The 20,857-nt window shown below is 39.3% G+C and overlaps 1 protein-coding gene across 1 annotated transcript in view; it reads left to right on the top strand.

The window, feature by feature from the left end:
* The window catches only part of LOC136857852 (1,5-anhydro-D-fructose reductase), a 59,315-nt gene that overhangs the window by 4,706 nt on the left and 33,752 nt on the right, over window positions 1-20,857 (top strand). The window contains exon 3 of the mRNA XM_067136836.2: window positions 16,248-16,451. Within this exon, the coding sequence (XP_066992937.2) occupies window positions 16,248-16,451 (204 nt within the window). The remainder of the gene's footprint in view (window positions 1-16,247; window positions 16,452-20,857) is intronic.

The raw sequence follows: 20,857 nt of genomic DNA on the forward strand, positions 1-20,857 counted from the left end.
TCAATAGTTCAGTTCATTGGCTATTTCAATTCATCTAGCTGAATTATCGAATAGGTCGTTTTGCTTATGTACTGACTAAAACAAATCTTAGCGTCAGTCGCTCGAAGCGTCACACCACATGGCAGTTTTCTAATGTTATTCTACTTGATTGGTTAGTGTTTCAATAAACTAAAATGTGTGATCCATGTTGTTCTGATGATATTTAGGATATGATAGAAAAAGATTATGAAAATTATGTTTTCAGTGATGACAGTGATTTGCCAGGTGACGAAATACCAAAAGCAGTTTCTTTGAGTGGTGACTCGTCAGAAAATGAGGATGATAAAAAGAAAGCGAAGCTAATTCTAGTGCCCTAAGTGTAATTGTGGCATTCATCCTACTTGCAACCATAAGTGGAAACACTACTCCAGGCCCATGGTAAAGGGGAGGAAAAGAAAAACTCTTGCAAGTGACACGAAGTAAATAATTATGCCCGACGAGATGTACATAGTTTTGGTTTTTTGTACATAGCTTTCTGTTCTTTAGTTTTACGGTAAATATGTACTCTAAATCTTTTGTTGCTAACAAAATGGTGAACATTTTATACATTTACCTTTTGTTTCGGTCTTTTATAGTTTTGAAGCTACGTACTGTGAAATTTGAAACATTGTTTGTTTCAAAAGTGAAAAAATGTAATTCACCACCCACAATAAAATGGAATCAAGGCATGTACCCAATATTATTACATAATCACATTCTCTAGTTTATGCTGTACAAAATGATATGTAATATGATATATTTTACTATCATTTTATTTTTTATTAATTTTTAAAAGAAACTTGTACTAAGACGTTACAGTCGCTTATCACTTAAGAGGTTTTTACGTATCACTTGGAGGGTTAAAGAACTATTTAAAATAGTTTTTACTTGAGTCTGCCTTGTCAATACACCTTATAATGATATTTATTTTACCATACAAGTTTCCTTACAGAGCTACTAGATAAAATATATTAAATGTCCTTCCACTTGGAGCTAAGATGAATAGAGTGCCTTTCCAACTCTTGACTAACCCACGTACAGTTGACCAGGGAAGAAACAACACAGCAACATGAAATATATATACTGCTAAAGGTACTCGTTACAGGGCCCTGGTTGAAGCTGAGCAAACTAACTGTTGCATGTGACTATTATATGGTGGCTACAATCCTGGTCACGACACGTTAGATTGTGATGAAAATACGATGACATGAACAATATAAACTGGTAAACATACTCATTACAGCTCCCTGGTTGAAGCTCAGCAAACTAATTGTTGGCTGTAACTACTATGGTGGCTGCCACTTCATTGCCTAGATATTCTTATCTTGATATTTAGCTGTATTATCAGTTCAATGAGTTAGTAATGCTACAATGAAATGAGCGCAATGAATCTTCCTGGCATATATTTGGTTATGAGAAGAATTAAGAAGGATAATTCGGCATCATACAGTAATTTTAAAATTAGCACTACAGGAAGACATGTTTCATTTCATTTCCGCTTCCAGTTTCTGAGAGAGAGGTTACCTGCCATTTTGCCTGTCTCTAACTGGTTCTTCGTTGTGAGAAAGAGAGTTTCTTAGGTGTTGTTTTCCATTACTTATGGCTGTAATTTTGTTTACCTTCTGAGAATACCTGTGCAACAAAAGGAAGTTACGCCCGTTGGTTGGGACGTAGTATATGTCTACGGTATTCCCTGCCTGTCATAAGAGGCCACTAAACTTGAGACCACGAGATCCCTAGCCATGTCTGACATTGCTTCCAGGTATTTCTACCAGGTTCACCACTTTCATCTTTCTGTCGGACCTCACTTAGTCAACCCCCTTGTAGTCTTCTGATCTCGACTGCATTTGGCTTGCGAGACCTAGTGGAACTTTTAATTTTCATAGCTCCCTGAACAGAGGATATAGATACCTCGGCATCTTCACAAACTGTAAAAGTAGTTAGTGGGACATAAAACAAACAATATTCTTATTATCACTTCTTCATTATCGCTTCATATCATTAAATCATCAGCAAACAGCATTGCTTTCATTTTAGCCTCTTCATTCCTTCCAGCCAAACTATCAAGTAATCTGTCCATCACTATAATAAACAATAGCAGTGAAAGAGTACTTCCATGCCTAAGACAACTCTCTAAACTGAAGCATGCTGTCTTCTCTCTGTCCACCTTCACACAGCTCTTACTTCCCTCATACATGTTTTCTCATACATACCCTTTCTTTGTCAGAAATCACCCAGAACAAATTATGCTGCTTTCCAGTGGATCTTTCTCAGTTCTTGTACCAAGTAATTCTGGTATGGGTCCAATAATCTAATTCCAGTCTTACTAGAGACTTATATGCCCTCTCCTTTACATCCTTACTATGGCCCCAAAGTACCCTTATAACCATATGAAGAGATCTGTAACCTTTATTTACAACCTTGTTAATGAGATTACAACAATGAAGATCTTTCTTTATATTAACCCTAAGAGGTACTTTCACCCCTCGATACAGTAATTAAAACTGAGAGAACATTTCCCCTTGTTGAAAGAATAGTAATTTGCTCAAAAGAAACAAGACCCATGATTAAGACAGCTATGACTCCACAAGCTGATGAGATCTTCACCACGGATGAAATTGCGAAAGCGATACAGAAAATGAGGAATAACAGAGTACCAGGAGTAGATGGAATAAGAAGTGAACACTTAAAGCAGACAGCACAAGAATACCTACCGATATGGACCTCCCTTCTAAATAAATGTTTAGAATTAGGAGGTATATCAGACGAATGGAGAAAGTCAACAATCAAGCTATTATACAAGTGAAAAGGAGACAAAGAGAACCCAAACGTGTATAGAGGAATAGCGTTGGAATCTACATCACTGAAACTCCTAACAGGAATCCTCGCCAAAAGGCTGGCAGAGAAGCTAGAACCCCTTCTACCAGAGGAACAATTTGGTTTTAGAAAGGGAAGGTCCACAACTCTGGCAGTAGAAAACCTGTTGGAACAAATAAAACAGACAATAGAAAGACCAAAAGGAAAACTATATGTGGTTTTTGTTGACTACTCAAAAGCCTTCGATATGGTCAACAGAAAGGTATTAATAGATGAATTGGAGGAACTAACTGGAAGAACGAGCACAACAACCCTGATATCGAATATACTGGCAGAAAACTACATACAGATAGATGATGGAATAGGCATATCTGACTGGCTGTCACAGACGAACGGTGTCCTCCAAGACAATCCACTCAGCCCTATCCTGTTTAATGTTCTCACGAATGATGTCACCAAAGGAATGGCAGGAACAAGCACATACGTATATGCTGATGACATGGCCATCACAGCGACAGATATAGATAAACTGCAAGTATCGCTAAACACACTATGTGAATGGGCGGAGAGAAATGACATCAAGATAAACGAAGAGAAGACGGAATTGGTAGTGTTTAGGAAAGGAGGAAGACTCTCTGAAGCAGAGAATGTCAAATGCAATGGCAAACTACTCAAGAGGGCTAACAATTTTAAATATCTAGGTATCATAATTCAAACGGGAAAGAGTTTCAGTTTACATATAAGATCTAGAGCAGTGGCGGCCACTAGAGCTATGAATAAAATCAGAAACATCACACAACTATCGATTAGCACAGCTATGGACCTGTTTAGGTTAAAGATACTACCTGTTCTGATGACGTATAGCCTAGAATTAGTGGGAGAGTACCTCACATACTAACAGCTGGAAGAATTGGAGTGAGTAAAGGCTAGATACCTGAAGAGAATTTTGGGAGTCCCGCAGAATGCAAGATTGAGGCTAGTGTACGAGCTTACCAGGAAGACCTTCTTAATAGAGGATCTGAGATGCGAGCTCATACTTCCAGCTAATACAAGCTTCAAACAACTTATACAAGATCTGCATGAAAAGAAAAACAACATTCCGGAGGACTTCTATGCAACATCTGCTATGCAAGACAGGACCTGGATGGAAGCTAATCATGATATGCGACACGTGACGACGAGATTGGCTATCCATGGTTTCCACCACAAGGTGTGCTGCAACAAATTATTTCACGAACCAAATGACGAATGTGTGTGTGAGTTGTGCTTGGAATTCTGTGATAGATACCATATTGTAAAATGCAGGAATAGACAGAAATCCATCGTAGCTTATAGCAAAGAAAAGTAATGTAAATGTAATGTAATGGTATTCTGCACGGCATGCGTGCGTTTTCAGTAATAAATTGAAAAAAAAAAAAACTTAACAGTTTACAGATGTAATAATTGGTCTTTGGAATCTCCTTTAAAAATAAACTAATTATTTTTTGCTTTTGGAAAATCCAATTAAGGGGAATGGAAAGAAGTGAAAAAGGGGTTAATTATTTTTATGAGGATACTTATATCTCCAAAACTGAACATATTAGAGATGTGAAAATCGGGACATGGAATTTTCTTCAAAAATAAAGAACCACATACTTTTTTCTTTCAGAAAATCCACTTCAGGGGGTAAAAAGAAGTGAAAAAGGAAGTGAATTTTTAAAATTAGTATATCTCAAAAACTTAACATGTTACAGATATAAAAATTGGTATTTGGAATCTCCTTTAAAAATAAAAGAACCCCCCTTTTTTTTTTTAAGGAAAACCCACTGGGGGGAGGGGGAAGGACTGAAAAAGGGATTGAATCCTTTTTGTGGGGATAGTTATCTCACTGAAGATTTTACAGATGTGAAAAATGGTATTTGTAATATCCTTTAAAAGTAAATACATATTTTTTTGTTTTCAGAAAATCCACATAAGGGAGTCAAAAGAATTGAAAAAGCAGGTGAATTTTTAAAATAAGAATGTCTACAGTATATCTCAGAAACATAACATGTTACAGATGTGAAAATTGGTATTTAAACTGTTCTTTGAAGAAGAAACATGTTTCTGTTTTGTTTTTTGAAAGTCCACTTGGGAGGGAGTGAAAAGAAGTGAAAAAGGAGTTGAATTTTTTTTATGAGCATACTTATATCTCAAAAACGTGAAAAATGGTACATAGAATCTCCTTTCAAAATAAAGAAACACACATTCTTTTGTTTTTGGAAAATCTATTTAAGGGGGTCAAAATAACTGAAAAAGCGGGTGAATTTTTGAAATAATATCTACAGCATATCTCAGAAACTTAACATCATTACAATCCTGAAAAATGGTATTTGAAATCTCCTTTAAATATGAATAAATTAGGGAAATCTCTAAGTTCTCTTTGCTTTGCCTGAAGGATTCTGTCTAATAGTTGTAGTGGGGAATATCATAGAATAGCATATTTTGGGTATTTCCATTCAGTCATCTCTTATGCTATTGATCACTGGGGTTGCTACAAATCACATCCTGATGTTATCTTTCAAATACACAAATGAGCCATCAGAATTATATCGAGACGTAACAGGTTCGACCATTACAGACTATTATTTAAGAGATACACCCAGTACCAAGCATATAGACTACATGCATACTACATGTGAAATAACTGTGGCAATCACCAGACATGAACAAGAAATATTATCCTTATGGAGCATAAGAGTAAAACAATTGCCTTGTGACACATAGACTCAGTTGGAATAAAATTATATAATAAGCTTGTACTGAAGAAGTGCTGGTAATGATGCTTTTATTAACTTGTAACCTTAATATATTGTAAATAGGTTTAAAATGTGTGTCGATGTTTCACTGGTTATGTACTTATGGTTGATACCTCCATTAGAGATTTCTATTTTGTCTCCTATTAATTGTGATTATATTGGTAACTGTGCTGTTATTAACTTTTAAAACATTCCGAATATCTTGTAAACAGCTTTAAAAAGAGCGTTGGTGTCTCATTGGTTATGTTCTTACAGCTAATACCTCCTTCATAAATGTTTATTTTGTTTCATTTAAACATTTTCTTTTTTTACTTGGTCCTCTTCTACCTTGCAGTGTCAAGATTTTCCAGAGGGTCCTCCAGCGAGTTCTGTCTCGGGCCAGCTTCTTCAGTCTCCTTCACTCTTCACCCCTGGCTTCTACAGCTGCCTTATTCCATGTTGCCATATTCATAATCCTTTTTCTTCACTTAGTCCTCAACAATTTAATCAGTCCAGTTTTGCTTCTGTAGTTTCTTTTAACAATTGTATCTCGGACACTTGGGATATCAGCCCTACTTCCAAAGCCTAGTGGGAGGGTCTGCCTCCCTCATAGCCCTCTGCCTGCTAGATTTTCTGTCAGGGTTTCTTCCCTTAGCCTTTGAGGTTTCTTCCTCTCTCTGGAAGGCAGCAATTTTCCTCGGTCTGGGACTGCTTATTCAGGTTTCCCCTTGTTTGCGGCTAACCTCCACATTGAGGGCCATTCGCTATCCGCCACCCGCCTGGTAGTTGATGCCTGCCCCGGGTCATGTAAATATTAATAATTAATTTTACTATTAATTAATATATGCTGTTCTAATGTCAAGATATTTGTTTATTTACAAAGTGCACATCACTGTGCAGAGATTATTGTTAATTTTAATGAATCACTTGACAATTCCTATACTGTTGTCATATTACATAGTACACTTGCAGGCAAAGAAAAAAAAGACAGACAGAAACACTATGTATTTCAGACAAAAAATCATGTTAGTACATTTGAAACCTTGTATAAATTATATGTACCAGGCGAGTTGGCCATGTGGTTAGAGTCGCGCGGCTGTGAGCTTGCATCCAGGAGATTGTGGGTTCGAATCCCAATGTCGGCAGCCCTGAAGATGTTTTTCCGTGGTTTCCCATTTTCACACCAAGCAAATGCTGGGGCTGTACCTTAATTAAGGCCACGGCCACTTCCTTCCCACTCGTAGGCCTTCCTATCCCATCGTCACCATAAGACCCATCTGTGTCAGACGTAAAGCAACTAGCAAAAAAAAAAAAAAAGTTATGACACTGCAACAATACAGCAATGTATCATAAGTTAATTAGCCTATATGAGAAGTTTCAGCACAATAATTGATACTACTGGTACTGATCGTGACAATCACAACACCAATGCTGACGTTTCCTGTCTTTTGACAAGAAGAACCACAACAAGTTGTCTTAAGGTTTATTGCTGTGAATTCTTGTGCTGCTTATTTTTATGGACATTAGGGCTTGACTTCAACGGTTATTCTAAGTCAGGTCATAATGGCTCTTTCACCTGAAAATGCAGCAAAGGGACATTAGTAGAGGATGTTATAGACCCGTCTTGTTCTGATGTTTACAGAACTGTTAAAAGGTACAGAGAGGACAATATCTACACCAGGAGGCTCGGTTCTGGGAGAAGCACTACTGAGTGCAATGATCGCTTTCTCATAATGCAAGTTCTTCAATCGAAACACAACCGCTGTGGAGGCCAGAAGTTGTTTGCAGCAAGTTTGGGGCACAAACATCAGCGAAAGGACAGTAAGAAGGAGGTTGCATGAAGCGTATTTAAAGTCCAAGAGGCCCGCCACAGGACCTATGCTTACATGTGAGCACCGTGACTCTTGGATGCAATTCGCAAACGTCCATCGAAACTTGACTGTGGACCAGTGGAGCTCAGTGCTGTTCACAGATCAATCCAGATTCTGTTGGAGGGCACCAAATGGAAGGGAGAGAGTATGAAGAAGGTCCAGGAAACACCCTGTACTTTCTCTGCAAGGACACTGTTCAATGGAGGCTTGTGATGGTCTGGGCTGGGATTACCACTAATGTGCGCACGGTGCATGTGTTAGTTAAGAATGGAAGTCTGACAGTCCACCAATACATCGGAGATTTTAGTGGATCACGTGGTGCCTTTTGAACCTGTCAACAGCAAGAACTTTATCCTGATGCATGATATTGCTCGCCCACACGTTGTAGTTTATGTACGAGGGTACCTGGATGAAGTCAGAATTGAGCGCTTAGTATGGCCTGCTCATATTCCCAACCTAAACCCAATAAAACATGTCTGGTATACGCTTGAGGGATGTGCTAGGAGTCGTTCCTCTGACACAGTGGCTCAACTTCAGGCTGCGCTCCAGGCAGAATGGGAGCTCATACCACAAGACAACATTCAAGATTGCATCCTGATCATGCCTGATATCACAGTTGTAACTGCAGCTAGAGGTGGTAATACCTAATATTGAGGCAATGGAAATGTGTTGAAAACATGTGGACAAATGGACTGCGTAAAAAACTTTGTAGAGCTTTAGGTTTCGACATTTCCAAATTCATACTGGTGGACTGTTGTGACAGTCACGATCAACAATGTTTACCAACTGTTGTACTGATTTTTTATCGTGTTTCAAGTGGACTAACATTAATTTTTGTCTGAAATACGTAGTGTTTCGCTGTTTTTTTTTTTTGCCAGTGAGTGTATGTAATTGTGCAGTCTATGGAAGCTAAATGAGTTAATATGCTTGCCATCATGCTATCCTTAGCTCTCTTTTTCACTAGCAATTTTCTAGTAAGTTCTTCAATCTCTCCTTCCACGTTATAACGTAGCGGGTCCTTACAATTCCTTACCACCTATAAAGGTACATACCTGTTTTCACAATATTCAACAAACCATCTCACAGTTTGTTTAGACTTTTATTGTTTTTCACCAATCATAATTACTTTTCAAGAACTCCCTCATTCCTGTCTCTTCAGCCATAATTATGGTACTGCCTAATAGTCCTACTTTTACAACCTTCCTTTCTATCACAGCTCATCTGGTCTTACCAGCACCATATCAAGAATATTCTTCCCACTAGTTGGCTCCATCACTTTCTAATTCAGCTGTTTTTCCCACATTAAGTTGTCATATTGGTCATGCTTCCTCTCGTTCGCATTACCTTCCCAATTAACATTAGGTAAATTGAGATCACCTGCTACAATAACATTCCTTTCCATATTGTTTCCCACAGAGCTGATTATCTTTTCAAATAATTCTGCATCAGTGCCAGCCTTGCCAGGCCTGTACACCCCAAAAACATCAAGTAGCTTACTGTATTATCTTTATAGGCAAGTCTTACACCTTTCCTTTGTACAGTGGGGCTACAATAGGAACTCTCCATTCATTTGGTATAGCTCCTTAATGCAATCAGAAATCAAATAAAAAATTTTAGGCACAGCACCATATCACAACCCATTTTCTTTAGTATATCCCCAGAAATCTTATCAGTCCCAGCTGCTTTTCCAGCTTTCAACTTTTGTATCTTTCTTGTAAATGTTGTTATTTTCATAGGTACATTTCAGTACTTTGCCAGTAATAGTAACCACCTCTGCTTGGGCATTATCCTCATATTCTACTATCTTTCCATACTGCTTACTAAATATGTAAGTCCTCACATATGCACACACTCTCTTTGTTCATTAATGATCCCCAGAATTTCCTTCCTGGAATCTGTTTCTGCCTTCAAGTACCAATACATTCCCATCCATTTTCCTTATATTAATCCCACGAAGTACTTTCAGCCCACCAAAACATTAATGAAAACATTGTTTTTTTTTTGCTAGTGGTTTAATGTTGCGCTAATATCAAAGGTTTTCGGTGATGCAAGGATGGGAAAGGGCTATAATTAAGAAAGTAGTGGCTGTGGCAATAATTAAGGTACAACCCCAGCATTTGTCTGGTTTGAAAATGGGAAACCATGGAAAACCATCTTCCGGGCTGCCGATGTTGGAATTCACGCCCACAATCTCCCAAATGCAAGTTTGCAGCTTCATAACCCTAAACACATGGCCAACTTGCTTGGTACTAAAACTGGAAGCACTGCTGATTAGGTCTGCATCATGTTGATGGTACCGAGCTCGATAGCTGCAGTCGCTTAAGTGCGGCCAATATCCAGTATAGATGTTGATTCCCATATCCAGTATCCAGTATTCGGGAGATAGTGGGTTCGAACCCCACTGTCAGTAGCCCTGAAGATGGTTTTCCGTGGTTTCCCATTTTCACACCAAGCAAATGCTGGGGCTGTACCTTAATTAAGGCCACGGCCGCTTCCTTCCCACTTCCAGCCCTCTCCCGTCCCATCGTCGCCATTAGACCTATCTGTGTCAGTACGACGTAAAACAAATAGCAAAAAAAAAAAAAATTCATGTTGATGGTGTATTGTAAAAAGGGTGATGCAAACAAATTATCCTTGTAACCAATACTTACTTTCTAAATCTTTAGGTGCCAAAACACATCCCACACATCATTTTACGCCCTTTCAAACCATGCAACCCCCCCTCCCCCCCACACACACACACTCTCTCTCTCTCTCTCTCTCTCTCTCTCTCTCTCTCATAAAAGTAGCAAATTTCGATATTTGAACATTTTTGCTAAAACTTACAATGAAAAATAGTATTTTACAAAATACTCTTCTGAAATTATGGTTTTTAAAACATTTTCCAGTAACGTTTGAGCAATCCCCTTAAAAACACTGTGCAAAAAGAAAAATTCCCTGAAGGTGCTAGAACAGCCAGTCAGTCTGGCCGAATTTAAGTACTGCTTGTAATGTTAATATGAATGGACTTCCAGAAAATTTCTGCAAATACTGATGTACACAAAGTTGGTGAAATATCAAAAGCTGATTTTTAAAAACTTTTTTTCACCTCCTGAAAAGTAGAAATTTACTGATAATTCCCTTTCAGCAAAACACCATTGATATTACTCTGAGCTGAATTTTTCTTTCTTCCTAAATTCATTTCTCTAGACCAAGCGAGTTGGCCATGTGGTTAGGGTTGTGTAGCTGTGAGCTTGCATTTGGGGATAGTGGGTTCAAATTCCACCATTCGCAGACCTGAAGATGGTTTTCAATGGTTTCCCATTTTCACACCAGGCAACTGCTGGGACTATATTAGTTTCTCTACAGAGTTCATCTGGTTTTATCAGCAGCACATCTAGAATAATTTTCCCTCTGGTTGTTTCCATCACTTTCTGATTCAGCTGTCCTTTTCAGATTCTTGACCGTTTGTTGATCATGCTTTTTGTCATTTACATTACCCTCCCATAAACTGGGAACCAAATTTACATTAGGTAAATTGTGATCACTTGCTACAATAATGTTCCTTTCTGTGTCTTTCCCTACATAGCTGATTATTCTATCAGATAATTCTGCATTCAGTGTCAGTGCCACCATTTCCATATCTGTGCACCCTAAAAACATTAAGTTGCAAATTATCTTTAAAGATAAGCCTGACACGTGGAATTTTATGTTTTTCATCCTTAACTTTTCCATAGCTTTCAAATTATTCTTTTATCAGTATGAATATTCTGAGTGTCTTGCTGGACTACTGAGGAAAGAGAAAGCACAATGGAAGTACTGCACTGATATTTCTATCAATTATTAGAAGTATGCAGCCTACACAGGATTTTAAAATTTTTTTTACACTTTTTAATAATATTTATTGATTCATAATTTTTTTAAAAATTAATAAAAATAAGTGTGATTTGATTGAATCTGATGATGGTCTTTCAATAATGAAACAACATGCCATTCTGTTTTAATTAAATATTTATTTTTCAGGTATAATCTGTTATCTAAATGTTTCCACTTTCAGGTATTTTGTCCTAAATTAGTTTTGGCAGATTGAAGAACCTTGACTTGACTTATTTCCTGTTGCTAACTGTGGAGCATAGGGCCTTGGCAAAATTTCTCCACACAGTATGGTTCCTGGCTATTTTTTTAACTTCAGTCCAGTTCTTGTCAATCTCTGCAGTTTCCTTTTCAATCGTCCTCTTCCAGGTCTTCTTGGGGCGACCTCGCTTTCTGGTGCCTTGAGGGTTCCAGTCCAGCGCTGCCCTCTCAACAGCTCCATCCGGCTTCCTTAATGTGTGCCCAATCCAGCGCCATTTCCTCTCCTTGATCTGGATGTCAGTCGGCTGCTGACTGGTCATGGTCCAAAGATGAGATTATGTCCGGCCACCTCACATTTATTATGCAATGCAGACATCTATGAATGAGCACCTGTAGCTGGTTATTGATCTGTTTTGTAACTTTCCATGTTTCGCAGCCATATAGAAGAATCAACTTTACATTGCTGTTGAAGAGGCTAAGCTTAGTCTTCCTGGAGATGTTTCTATTCTTCCACACGGGGTAGAGCTGTACAAACACACCATGTGCCTTCCAGATATGGCTTTGAACATCTTCCTCTTCCCCTTCCCCTTCTCCCCTATCCCTTGTAACTACAGAGGTAGAGGAAGGACTCAACTCGCTCATTTTCCTTTCCATTTACTGTCAAGCTGGTCATGACATCCGAATTAATCCTCATCTCTTTAGTCTTGCTTTTTGTTGATCATGAGACCTGCACGTTCTGCTTCCTTCTGCAACCTATTCAGTTTGTCTTCTGTGACTCAATACTGCTGTGCCATAAAGTAAATGTCATCTGCAAAGTCAAGATCTTCAAGCCTGTCTCTCATCCCCCATTGAACACCCCTCTTTCGCCCTCCCATTACCTTTTTCATCACACTATTTACGATCAGTAGGAACAGGAACAAAGGAAACTCCAGACTTGAAGTTTATCTTTTCTGTTAGTTCCCCTTCATGAAGAACCAGACACTCATACCCTTCATACATCTCTTTCACGGTCTTGATAATCTTTGATGGAATTCTGTATTCCTCAAGGGTCTTCCACATGATTCTTTGATTTACAAAATTGAAGGCTTTCTCAAAGTCCACGAATGCAAGGCAGAGGGTATTCCGCCACTCCACACTCTGCTCTATGATGATTCGGAGTGTATTGATGAGATTCAAACAGCTGCAAGGTTACCGAAATCATGCCTGTTCCTTTCGAAGCCTTCTTTCTACTGAATCCTTTATGCGATTCAGCACGACTCATGACAGAACTTTGCTTGGAATGGAGAGCAAGGTGATACCCCTCCAGTTGTTTGCAGTTTATTCTATTCTCTTCTCTTCTGAAAATGAATGAATCATATATAGGCTGTTAGTACGATGGGGTCACCACTCCCAAAGTGATTAATTAATGACTGATAGATGCTATGAAATGATAATGGAGAGTGTTGCTGGAATGAAAGATGACAGGGAAAACCGGAGTACCCGGAGAAAAACCTGTCCTGCCTCCGCATTGTCCAGCACAAATCTCACATGGAGTGACCGGGATTTGAACCACGGTATCCAGCGGTGAGAGGCCGACGTGCTGCCGTCTGAGCCACGGAGGCTCCTTCTCTTCTCTTCTCTTCTCTTCTCTTCTCTTCTCTTCTCTTCTCTTCTCTTCTCTTCTCTTCTCTTCTCTTCTCTTCTCTTCTCTTCTTTTTTTCGGTAACTTGATTATCAGCCCCTTCTTCCAGTCAGTAGGTATTTTCTCCTCTTTCCATATCTTCTCCAGCAGAGGGTGCAGCAATCTCATTGTAGTATCAAGGTCTGCTTTCAGTACTTCTGCTGGAATGTTGTCCAGTTCTGGTGCCTTCCCATTTTTCATCTGCTTCAACACTGTCCATATCTCACTCTAGGTTGGAGAGTCAAGGCTGATGCTCGGATCACTTTCTGCTTCTTCTTCATCTTCTCCTTCCTGCTCATTTTCCAGTCCCAAATCTCTATTAAAAACCTCCGCAAAGTGTTCCCTCCATCTACTCAGCTGTTGTTCGCACATAGTGAGGATCTCGCCTGTCTTGCTCTTCACAGACCTAGCTTTATTAAAACTTTTCTTCTAAAGCACTTTGTGATGCCATAAAGCTCCTTTATATCTCCCCTTTTTGCCGCTTGTCCTGCTTTCTCTGCCTGCTCAACAGTCCACTTCCTGTGATCCTTTTGCACACTCCTCTTTACTTCCCTATCTGCTATTGAATACTCAGCTTGTGTTTGAGCTTTCTGCTGTCTAGTCTTGCAGAAATTTAGCTTGGCCTTTATCTCCTTCCTGTAATTTATCTTGTCCTAGATCTGATCAGATATCCATTCTTTCCGTAGGTAGTTTTTGCACCCGAGCTGCTTCTCACCTGTTTCCACAAAGATGTTCTTTACCTCACTCCATATAGTCTCCACATCCTTCTCTATCTCAGAATCCAACACCTGGAATCTGTTGCTAAGTTCCAGTTGAAATTGTTCCAACATCTGCAGATTCTATAGCTTACCAATATCAAACTTCTTATGCCAAGTGTTGAACTTTTGGTGAACTGCCACGATCTTTATACGGAAATTGGCGACAACAAGATGATGGTCACTGCCAATGTCCACTCCTCATTTGTTCCTAACATCTTCCAAACTTCTTCTGAACCTCCTGCTCACCGCAATGTGATCAATTTGGTTTTCTGTGATTTGATCAGGAGACACCCACATGACCTTGTAACACCGCCTATGCAGGAACACCGTGCCACCTATCACCAAGTCTTGGCTGGTGCAATATTCCGTAAACTTTCCCCCAATTTCATTCATCTCGCCAAGACCATGTATACCCATGATGTGCTCCAATCCTTCATTTTTAAGCCAACCTTTGCATTGAAGTCTTCCATAACTATGAGAATATCCTTCTTACTTTTTTTCATTGTGGCATCTCGCAACATTTGGTAGGATTCTTCCTTTGTTTCCAACTCCGATATTTCTGTAGGTGCATAGCACTGGATAATGGTCACATTCCTGATCTTGGTCTTGAACCTAGCAGTCAGCAGCCCACTAGAAATTGACTTCCACTCCATAACACTTCTCATTGCATTTCTACTGAGCTGCAACCCCTCTCCATCCCTGTGCTCTTCGTCCTCCTCACCAGAATATAGAAATGTAATTCCATCTGTTGTCTGTATCTCGCCAAATCCTGGCCACCTCACCTCACTCAATTCCAGAATATCCAGCCCTTAGTTCTTCATTTCCCACGTCACTTGTTCCCTCAAGGTCCTCACATTCCAGAAACCAATTTTCGTTATCCTCTTCATGCCAAAGGTCGTCATCAGGTTATCCGTCTGGTTTTGTAATTTTGTTTCAGTTTTTATAATCAGATTATTTAAGAAGAGCGAGTGATTAATCCACTGCTTCTGAGTGCCTTGATGAGGCTGCCATCTTAAGCCTGAGGCACCAGGCTGATTTTCTGTCGGGGTTTCTTCCCTTAGCCTTTGAAGTTCCCATTTTTACTGCAAGGCAGCAGTTCCTTTTCTATTTACCTAGAATAGGAGGGTTGCCCCTTCCGCCAGTTCCACCGTTCCAAATTCCCTCTTCTCTGCCTTCACTGCCATTGAGGTCTTCACTGTAACCCTGGCAAGGGACCCTTACAAGGGACTACCAGGTGGGTCAGCTGGACCAAGGTTTTTTAAAGAGATGTTACTCCTCTATCACTTGCCCTTTGTCCTGACTTGTGAAAGGCAGAGCCTGGGTTCCCAAACATTGGGCCCAGGTTGGTGGGGTTACTGAAGAACCTAACAGCTATAAATCATAAGATATTGCACTCTTTCAGTGAAGAAATGTATGACCATTATTTTTAAGGTCGACGTATGTAGCTACACAGTTATGTCAAACAGAATGAGTAATTTTGTTAGATACAGTATTATTCAGTCGACTGAATGCCACCACTCAAGTCTGGATGTTGAGAACGTATGTAGGCTAAGGCAGTCCACCCTGATGGAGAAACCTTTAGATGTGTTGCACATAGCAAGTTAGCAAAGGAGGGAGTGCTTTCAACAATAATAGGTTTGTTCCTACTCAACCTGCTGGAGTGGGAAATCAAAGATGATGATGACGACGATGAAGATGGTCATTGTGCATGTGACTTGTTCAGCTGGTAAATGCTTTTCGGGCCGATGACCTTAGATGTTAGAGCCCTTTAAAAAATCAAGCATCATCATCAAGCATCAAATGCTTTCCCAGGCCTTTTATTCACATCTGCTTTCATTTCTTGTCTATCCAACTAACAGAGGTAAGAGTCAGGTGAGGTAACAACGTTACTATCACTTCAGTTGCAGCTGTTACAAAAAGAAAAGACCTTTGCTTGGTCTCAAGGGCTGTGTGTTCAAGTTAAAAGTTTGACAACATGAAGAATGTTGCATGTACTCACATAACCTTGCAGACTACCATGCCTGCAAGCTGCAAAAATGTGTCTATTTCATTCTCAATTTTTTTTTTTTTTTTTTTTTTTTTTGCAAGCAGTGTATGCTACTGGCAACCTTAAACTGAGAAAAGCAGCATATAAACAAATACCTGAAGGAAAATTTATCATTTTGTTTGTTTTTAAAATGAAATTTAAAATGAAGAGCAAAAAAAAAAAAAGCTTGTTCAACTTATACAGTAATTGGAATATTGTGTATTACAAACAACTTAAAGCTTTGAATTCTCGTGAGTAATGGTTCACTTTCAAATGGTCTCATTTCAGTTACCACATATTGGCAACCGTGCCTCAGATGTTCCCAAGTACTTAGACACATCACTAAAACGCTTACAACTTGACTATATTGACTTGTACTTGATTCACATGCCATTTGGGTTAGTGGCTGACAGCACAGGGGAGGCACCAGCTATTGGAGAAGATGGAAAATTGATCTTGGATATGGATACTGATCATCAAGCTGTATGGAAGGTGAATAAAAAATTTTATTATATAAAGATAAGCATAGAAGTAAACAGTATTCTATACAGAATCATTTGTAACATTTATTTGTTCATTTTTCTTTTTAGAATTCAAAATGATGTAGCAAACAGCTAAAATTGAAGTCAAAGTTACAATCTAAAAATTGAAAACAATCATACAGAAGACGTCTTATATAGATGTATGGTTTATTTTTAATGTTTACCAGTTTTGAAATTGCAAAAATCTTCTCAATAATTAATTTGGAAGATTAATTAATTCATTTTGTGTGGTTATTTCTAGCCGGGTGCAGCCCTTGTAAGACAGACCCTCCGATGAGGGTGGGCGGCATCTGCCACGTGTTATTGTGGTAGAGGATAGTGTTATGTGTGGTGTGTGAGTTGCAGGGATGTTGGGGACAGCATAAACACCCAGCCCTCAAGCAAATGGAATTAACCAATGAAGGTTAAAATCCACGACCCGGCCGGGAATCGAACCCGAGACCCCCTGAAATGAAGGCCAACGAATCAGACGTTTGGAAGATTTCTGATAGGAACAAATTTCCATTCACCAATCACTCAGGATGATGAGTGACGTAAAAAGATGCCTTTACCCTGTTAAGAGCATAATTTGGAATTAAACAGTACTTATGTATTACTATCCCCGGTCTAGAAAGTCAGGAATAATGGCCGAGAGGATTCGTCGTGCTGACCACACGACACCTCGTAATCTGCAGGTCCGTTATTGGACATTATAAATTTTCCAGCTAACTCATTCCTGGTTGCCAGCATTTCGACCCAGTGTTGGTATTATAAATTTATTCATTTGGACAAATATTTCGGTTTCCCTATGGGACTCAACATCTATATCATCTGATGGCCAGACAGACATCAATTTTTGGTAATGAGACAATGAGGTGAATGTAGGAGGATAGGTTACCTAGGAGAATAAGGGACTCTGTTATGGAGGGTAAGAGAAGTGGAGGGAGACCAAGACAACGATGGTTAGATTCAGTTTCTAACGATTTAAAGATAAGAAGTATAGAACTAAATGAGGCCACAGTATTGGTTGCAAATAGGGGATTGTGGCAATGTATAGTAAATTCACAGAGGCTTGCAGATTGAACGCTGAAAGGCATAACAGTCTATAATGATAATATATGTATGTATATATGTATGTATGTAAGTATGTATGTATGTATGAGACAAAGTCTCCCATAGTGCATTGGCATTGCCGATGGCTCCAAGTAGCCTACGCAGTGGTCTCCACGGTATGCACTAGCCATGTGTCTTGGTGGGTGTGCTATTTACCAACTGATGAGCCCAACCTAGCACACTGGGGCCAAACGCCGGCAACCAGGAATGAGTTAGCTGGAAAATTTATAATGTCCAATAACGGACCATTTATATTGGTACTCCAAGGGAGTCGAAACCGGTCTTCACTTAATAAATTTCAAACATTTCACATTGTGTTGAATGGTGGAACATCCCTTAAACTCAATTATACTATTTGCCCCGTTCGACCCTCTAGAGGCAAGTTGACCTCCACTTTATAAGGAAGAAATTGACATCAAACTACCAAGTGTCTGCATGACACAAGTAGACCTATACTCCTAGGAACAATAAAAAACACACTGCACTATCATGTTACCCTCATATCCCATCTGAACAACGCTAATAAATAACGGGTTGAACATGTGGTCAGCCCCTAGCATATATTTACATGTCCTGCTGACTGAATTTACATGGGTCTTGGGCTTAAAGTTACAAATTTACTATGTACAGTTATGAAAAGCCCTGAGTCGAATCTACAATTACAAATCATGCATAAAAGCGGTTCAACTTATCTGAAACACTCCATCTTGCCTCGGCACACTCTCCAGGGCACCGTATTAGGGAATTAACACATCACAGCGCTATAGGCTGTGGATCCTGAAGATTGCTGGTTTGCTCCTGGGAATGCCATTATTGGTGCCATCTCCTTCTGTGGTCTTCGGCCATCTCCTGCAATTCTGAATATAGAATTAGCTCTTTCCTCTTCACCGCCTATTTTGTACTTGCGTACAATGCCACGACCTAGGCAAAGCTTTAATTGACTATATCTGCTATCATGGTATTTAGTCCGACTATAATTAGCGCCTATAATGGGTATTCACCCAGTCATGATCAGGTCCTTCTGGCGGTCTCACGACATGACAAACACTTTTTCACTGAGAAAGTCGGTTTCTTAGCATAGTTACCTACTTAATGAACATGCTCTGGTGAGCTTATCTAAGCATTAAGAAAGACTCGATAGAAGACTTTGTATAATTTGCTTAGTCTGTAGGATCGACATGAACAACACGCACTAGACACTGGTCTATCTGCAACTGGAGAGCATGGCTTGGGATATTTAGAGGGGCCCCCATTAGTGGCAGTACTTTCCTGAGGACATAATAGCTCTCTTTTGTCAACCAGTGATGTCCTTTCAATGGCTGTATAAAATAAGTCAGAGAAAACACTCAACAGGCTTATTACAGCTAGGGGGCTAATGATACTTTATAACTAAAGGCAAGATTATCCATTATTTCATTACTGCAGGAATTTGCTCTTGTGCAGAAATACGAGCTCGAATTAGCATGCTTTCAACCCTGGAAAGCTCAGAATTGACTGCATAATGTTGGCACTACTGGCTTCATGTGACAAACTCGGTTATCTTTGTCTCACTCTTGCTATCTCCCTTCCCTTTTTTTTTTTTTGGCTTGGTGTAACCACACTCCCACGGGGTCTACAGAACCGGATGAGAAATCCAGCCTGCCCTCGCCAGGTTTTACATAAGTATCAATAAGTTGTTTGGTCCGCATTCTGGAGTTTACAGTTTATATAAGATTCAACAAGGTGTTCAGTCTGCGTTCCAGGGTTAACCTCCTCTAGAACAAGGAGTTCGGGCTCTCCTTTGTCACTAGATTCAGATATACGTATGACGTTAAAGGATGATACCATTTGGACCGTGATATGATAGGGTTCACCTCATAAATGATCAAAAAATTAACATAGTTCTACAATTATAATATATTTGAGAAATCATCACACACAACTTAATGAGAAAGAAACATGGATAAATAGAACTAACAAAATGAAAAAAGCCCAATTTCTAACCTGGTCAACGTAAAATAAGAAATATCTGTCAACAGACAGGGTGCTGGCCTCGGGTGTGTCCATCTACCGACGACACTACAAAGTTGAATTTTCACGTGAGCCTCACCACAACCAACTCACTGCGGAAGATGTCTGACATACAACTCACACACAACCAAACAGTGTCGAGCTACAGAACCTAATTGTGGACATTGTTTTCAAGAACATCCAACCTACAAATGCCCTAACACTGAGGAGTGCCCCCGCCCCACCATCTGTAACTCCTGTAGAGAAGCACACCACCTCCTTCAATTGAAGTTATCTGGAAGTACTAGAGTTGTGCTGAGTCCATTCAGTCATACATAAACACAATCGTGAAATCATGCATCCACCAATTCATGTAGGTATTCATTCAATTCATTTAAATGTAAGTTGCAATTGTAGGATTCCGTTAAAGTATGTGTAACAATACAAGCAATAAACTCTATTCTATTCTACTAGAGATGTGACAGCCAGAAAGTTTGGATGCACGTTGCCGCAGATCAAGAATTACATGGAATTTATGAAGTTTGAAGGCAGTTTGGTGGTGATGAGGTGAGTCTATTACAGACTGCAAAAATGAAATCGGTTTAAGGTCTTGTATACAAGTCAGGAATTTTAAAAGCTTTCCACCTGAATTTGGAAGATCTTTGGGCATCAGATGGCACTGGTGTGGAATTCTTTCAAAATTTTATGGCTCTCAGCATTTCAAATTTTTACTGCAGGCTCTTCAATTTGACGATGTAAATAGCAGGAGGAAAATCGCTTGATAAACTTGCACCAAACAGAGAAATGTTCCAGACTTTTGTGAAAAACTGCCAGTGTAATTATGTAATTAATGAGTACTTCACCGTGGACGAAATGCTGGAACCATGTCACAGAAAATGTGGTTTTAGAAAGTTTATTAGGAGAAAGATGGCAAAATATAGGATAAAGATATTTGCACTGGCCTGTGCAAGAACCTACTACACTCCAAACATGGAGATCTATGCCAGTAAACAACTAGCAGGACCCTACTCTGTTAGCAGTTCTTAAGAAAAGTGTGGTAACAAGGCTGGTGCATTAATGTCAAAGAAATATTAATGTTTATTAAATTCCACCTATTCAATACATAAAAAGTAATTTTAATCAAGAATTAAAATCTTATGTAAGCTGTAAACTCCAGAATGCGGACCAAACAACTTATTAATACTTATGTAAACCCTGGTGAGGGCAGGCTGGATTTCAAATCCGGTTCTATAGACTCCATGGAAAGTGTGGTTA

Source organism: Anabrus simplex, chromosome 1, assembly GCF_040414725.1.
Source record: "Anabrus simplex isolate iqAnaSimp1 chromosome 1, ASM4041472v1, whole genome shotgun sequence".
Taxonomy (NCBI): Eukaryota; Metazoa; Arthropoda; class Insecta; order Orthoptera; family Tettigoniidae; genus Anabrus; species Anabrus simplex.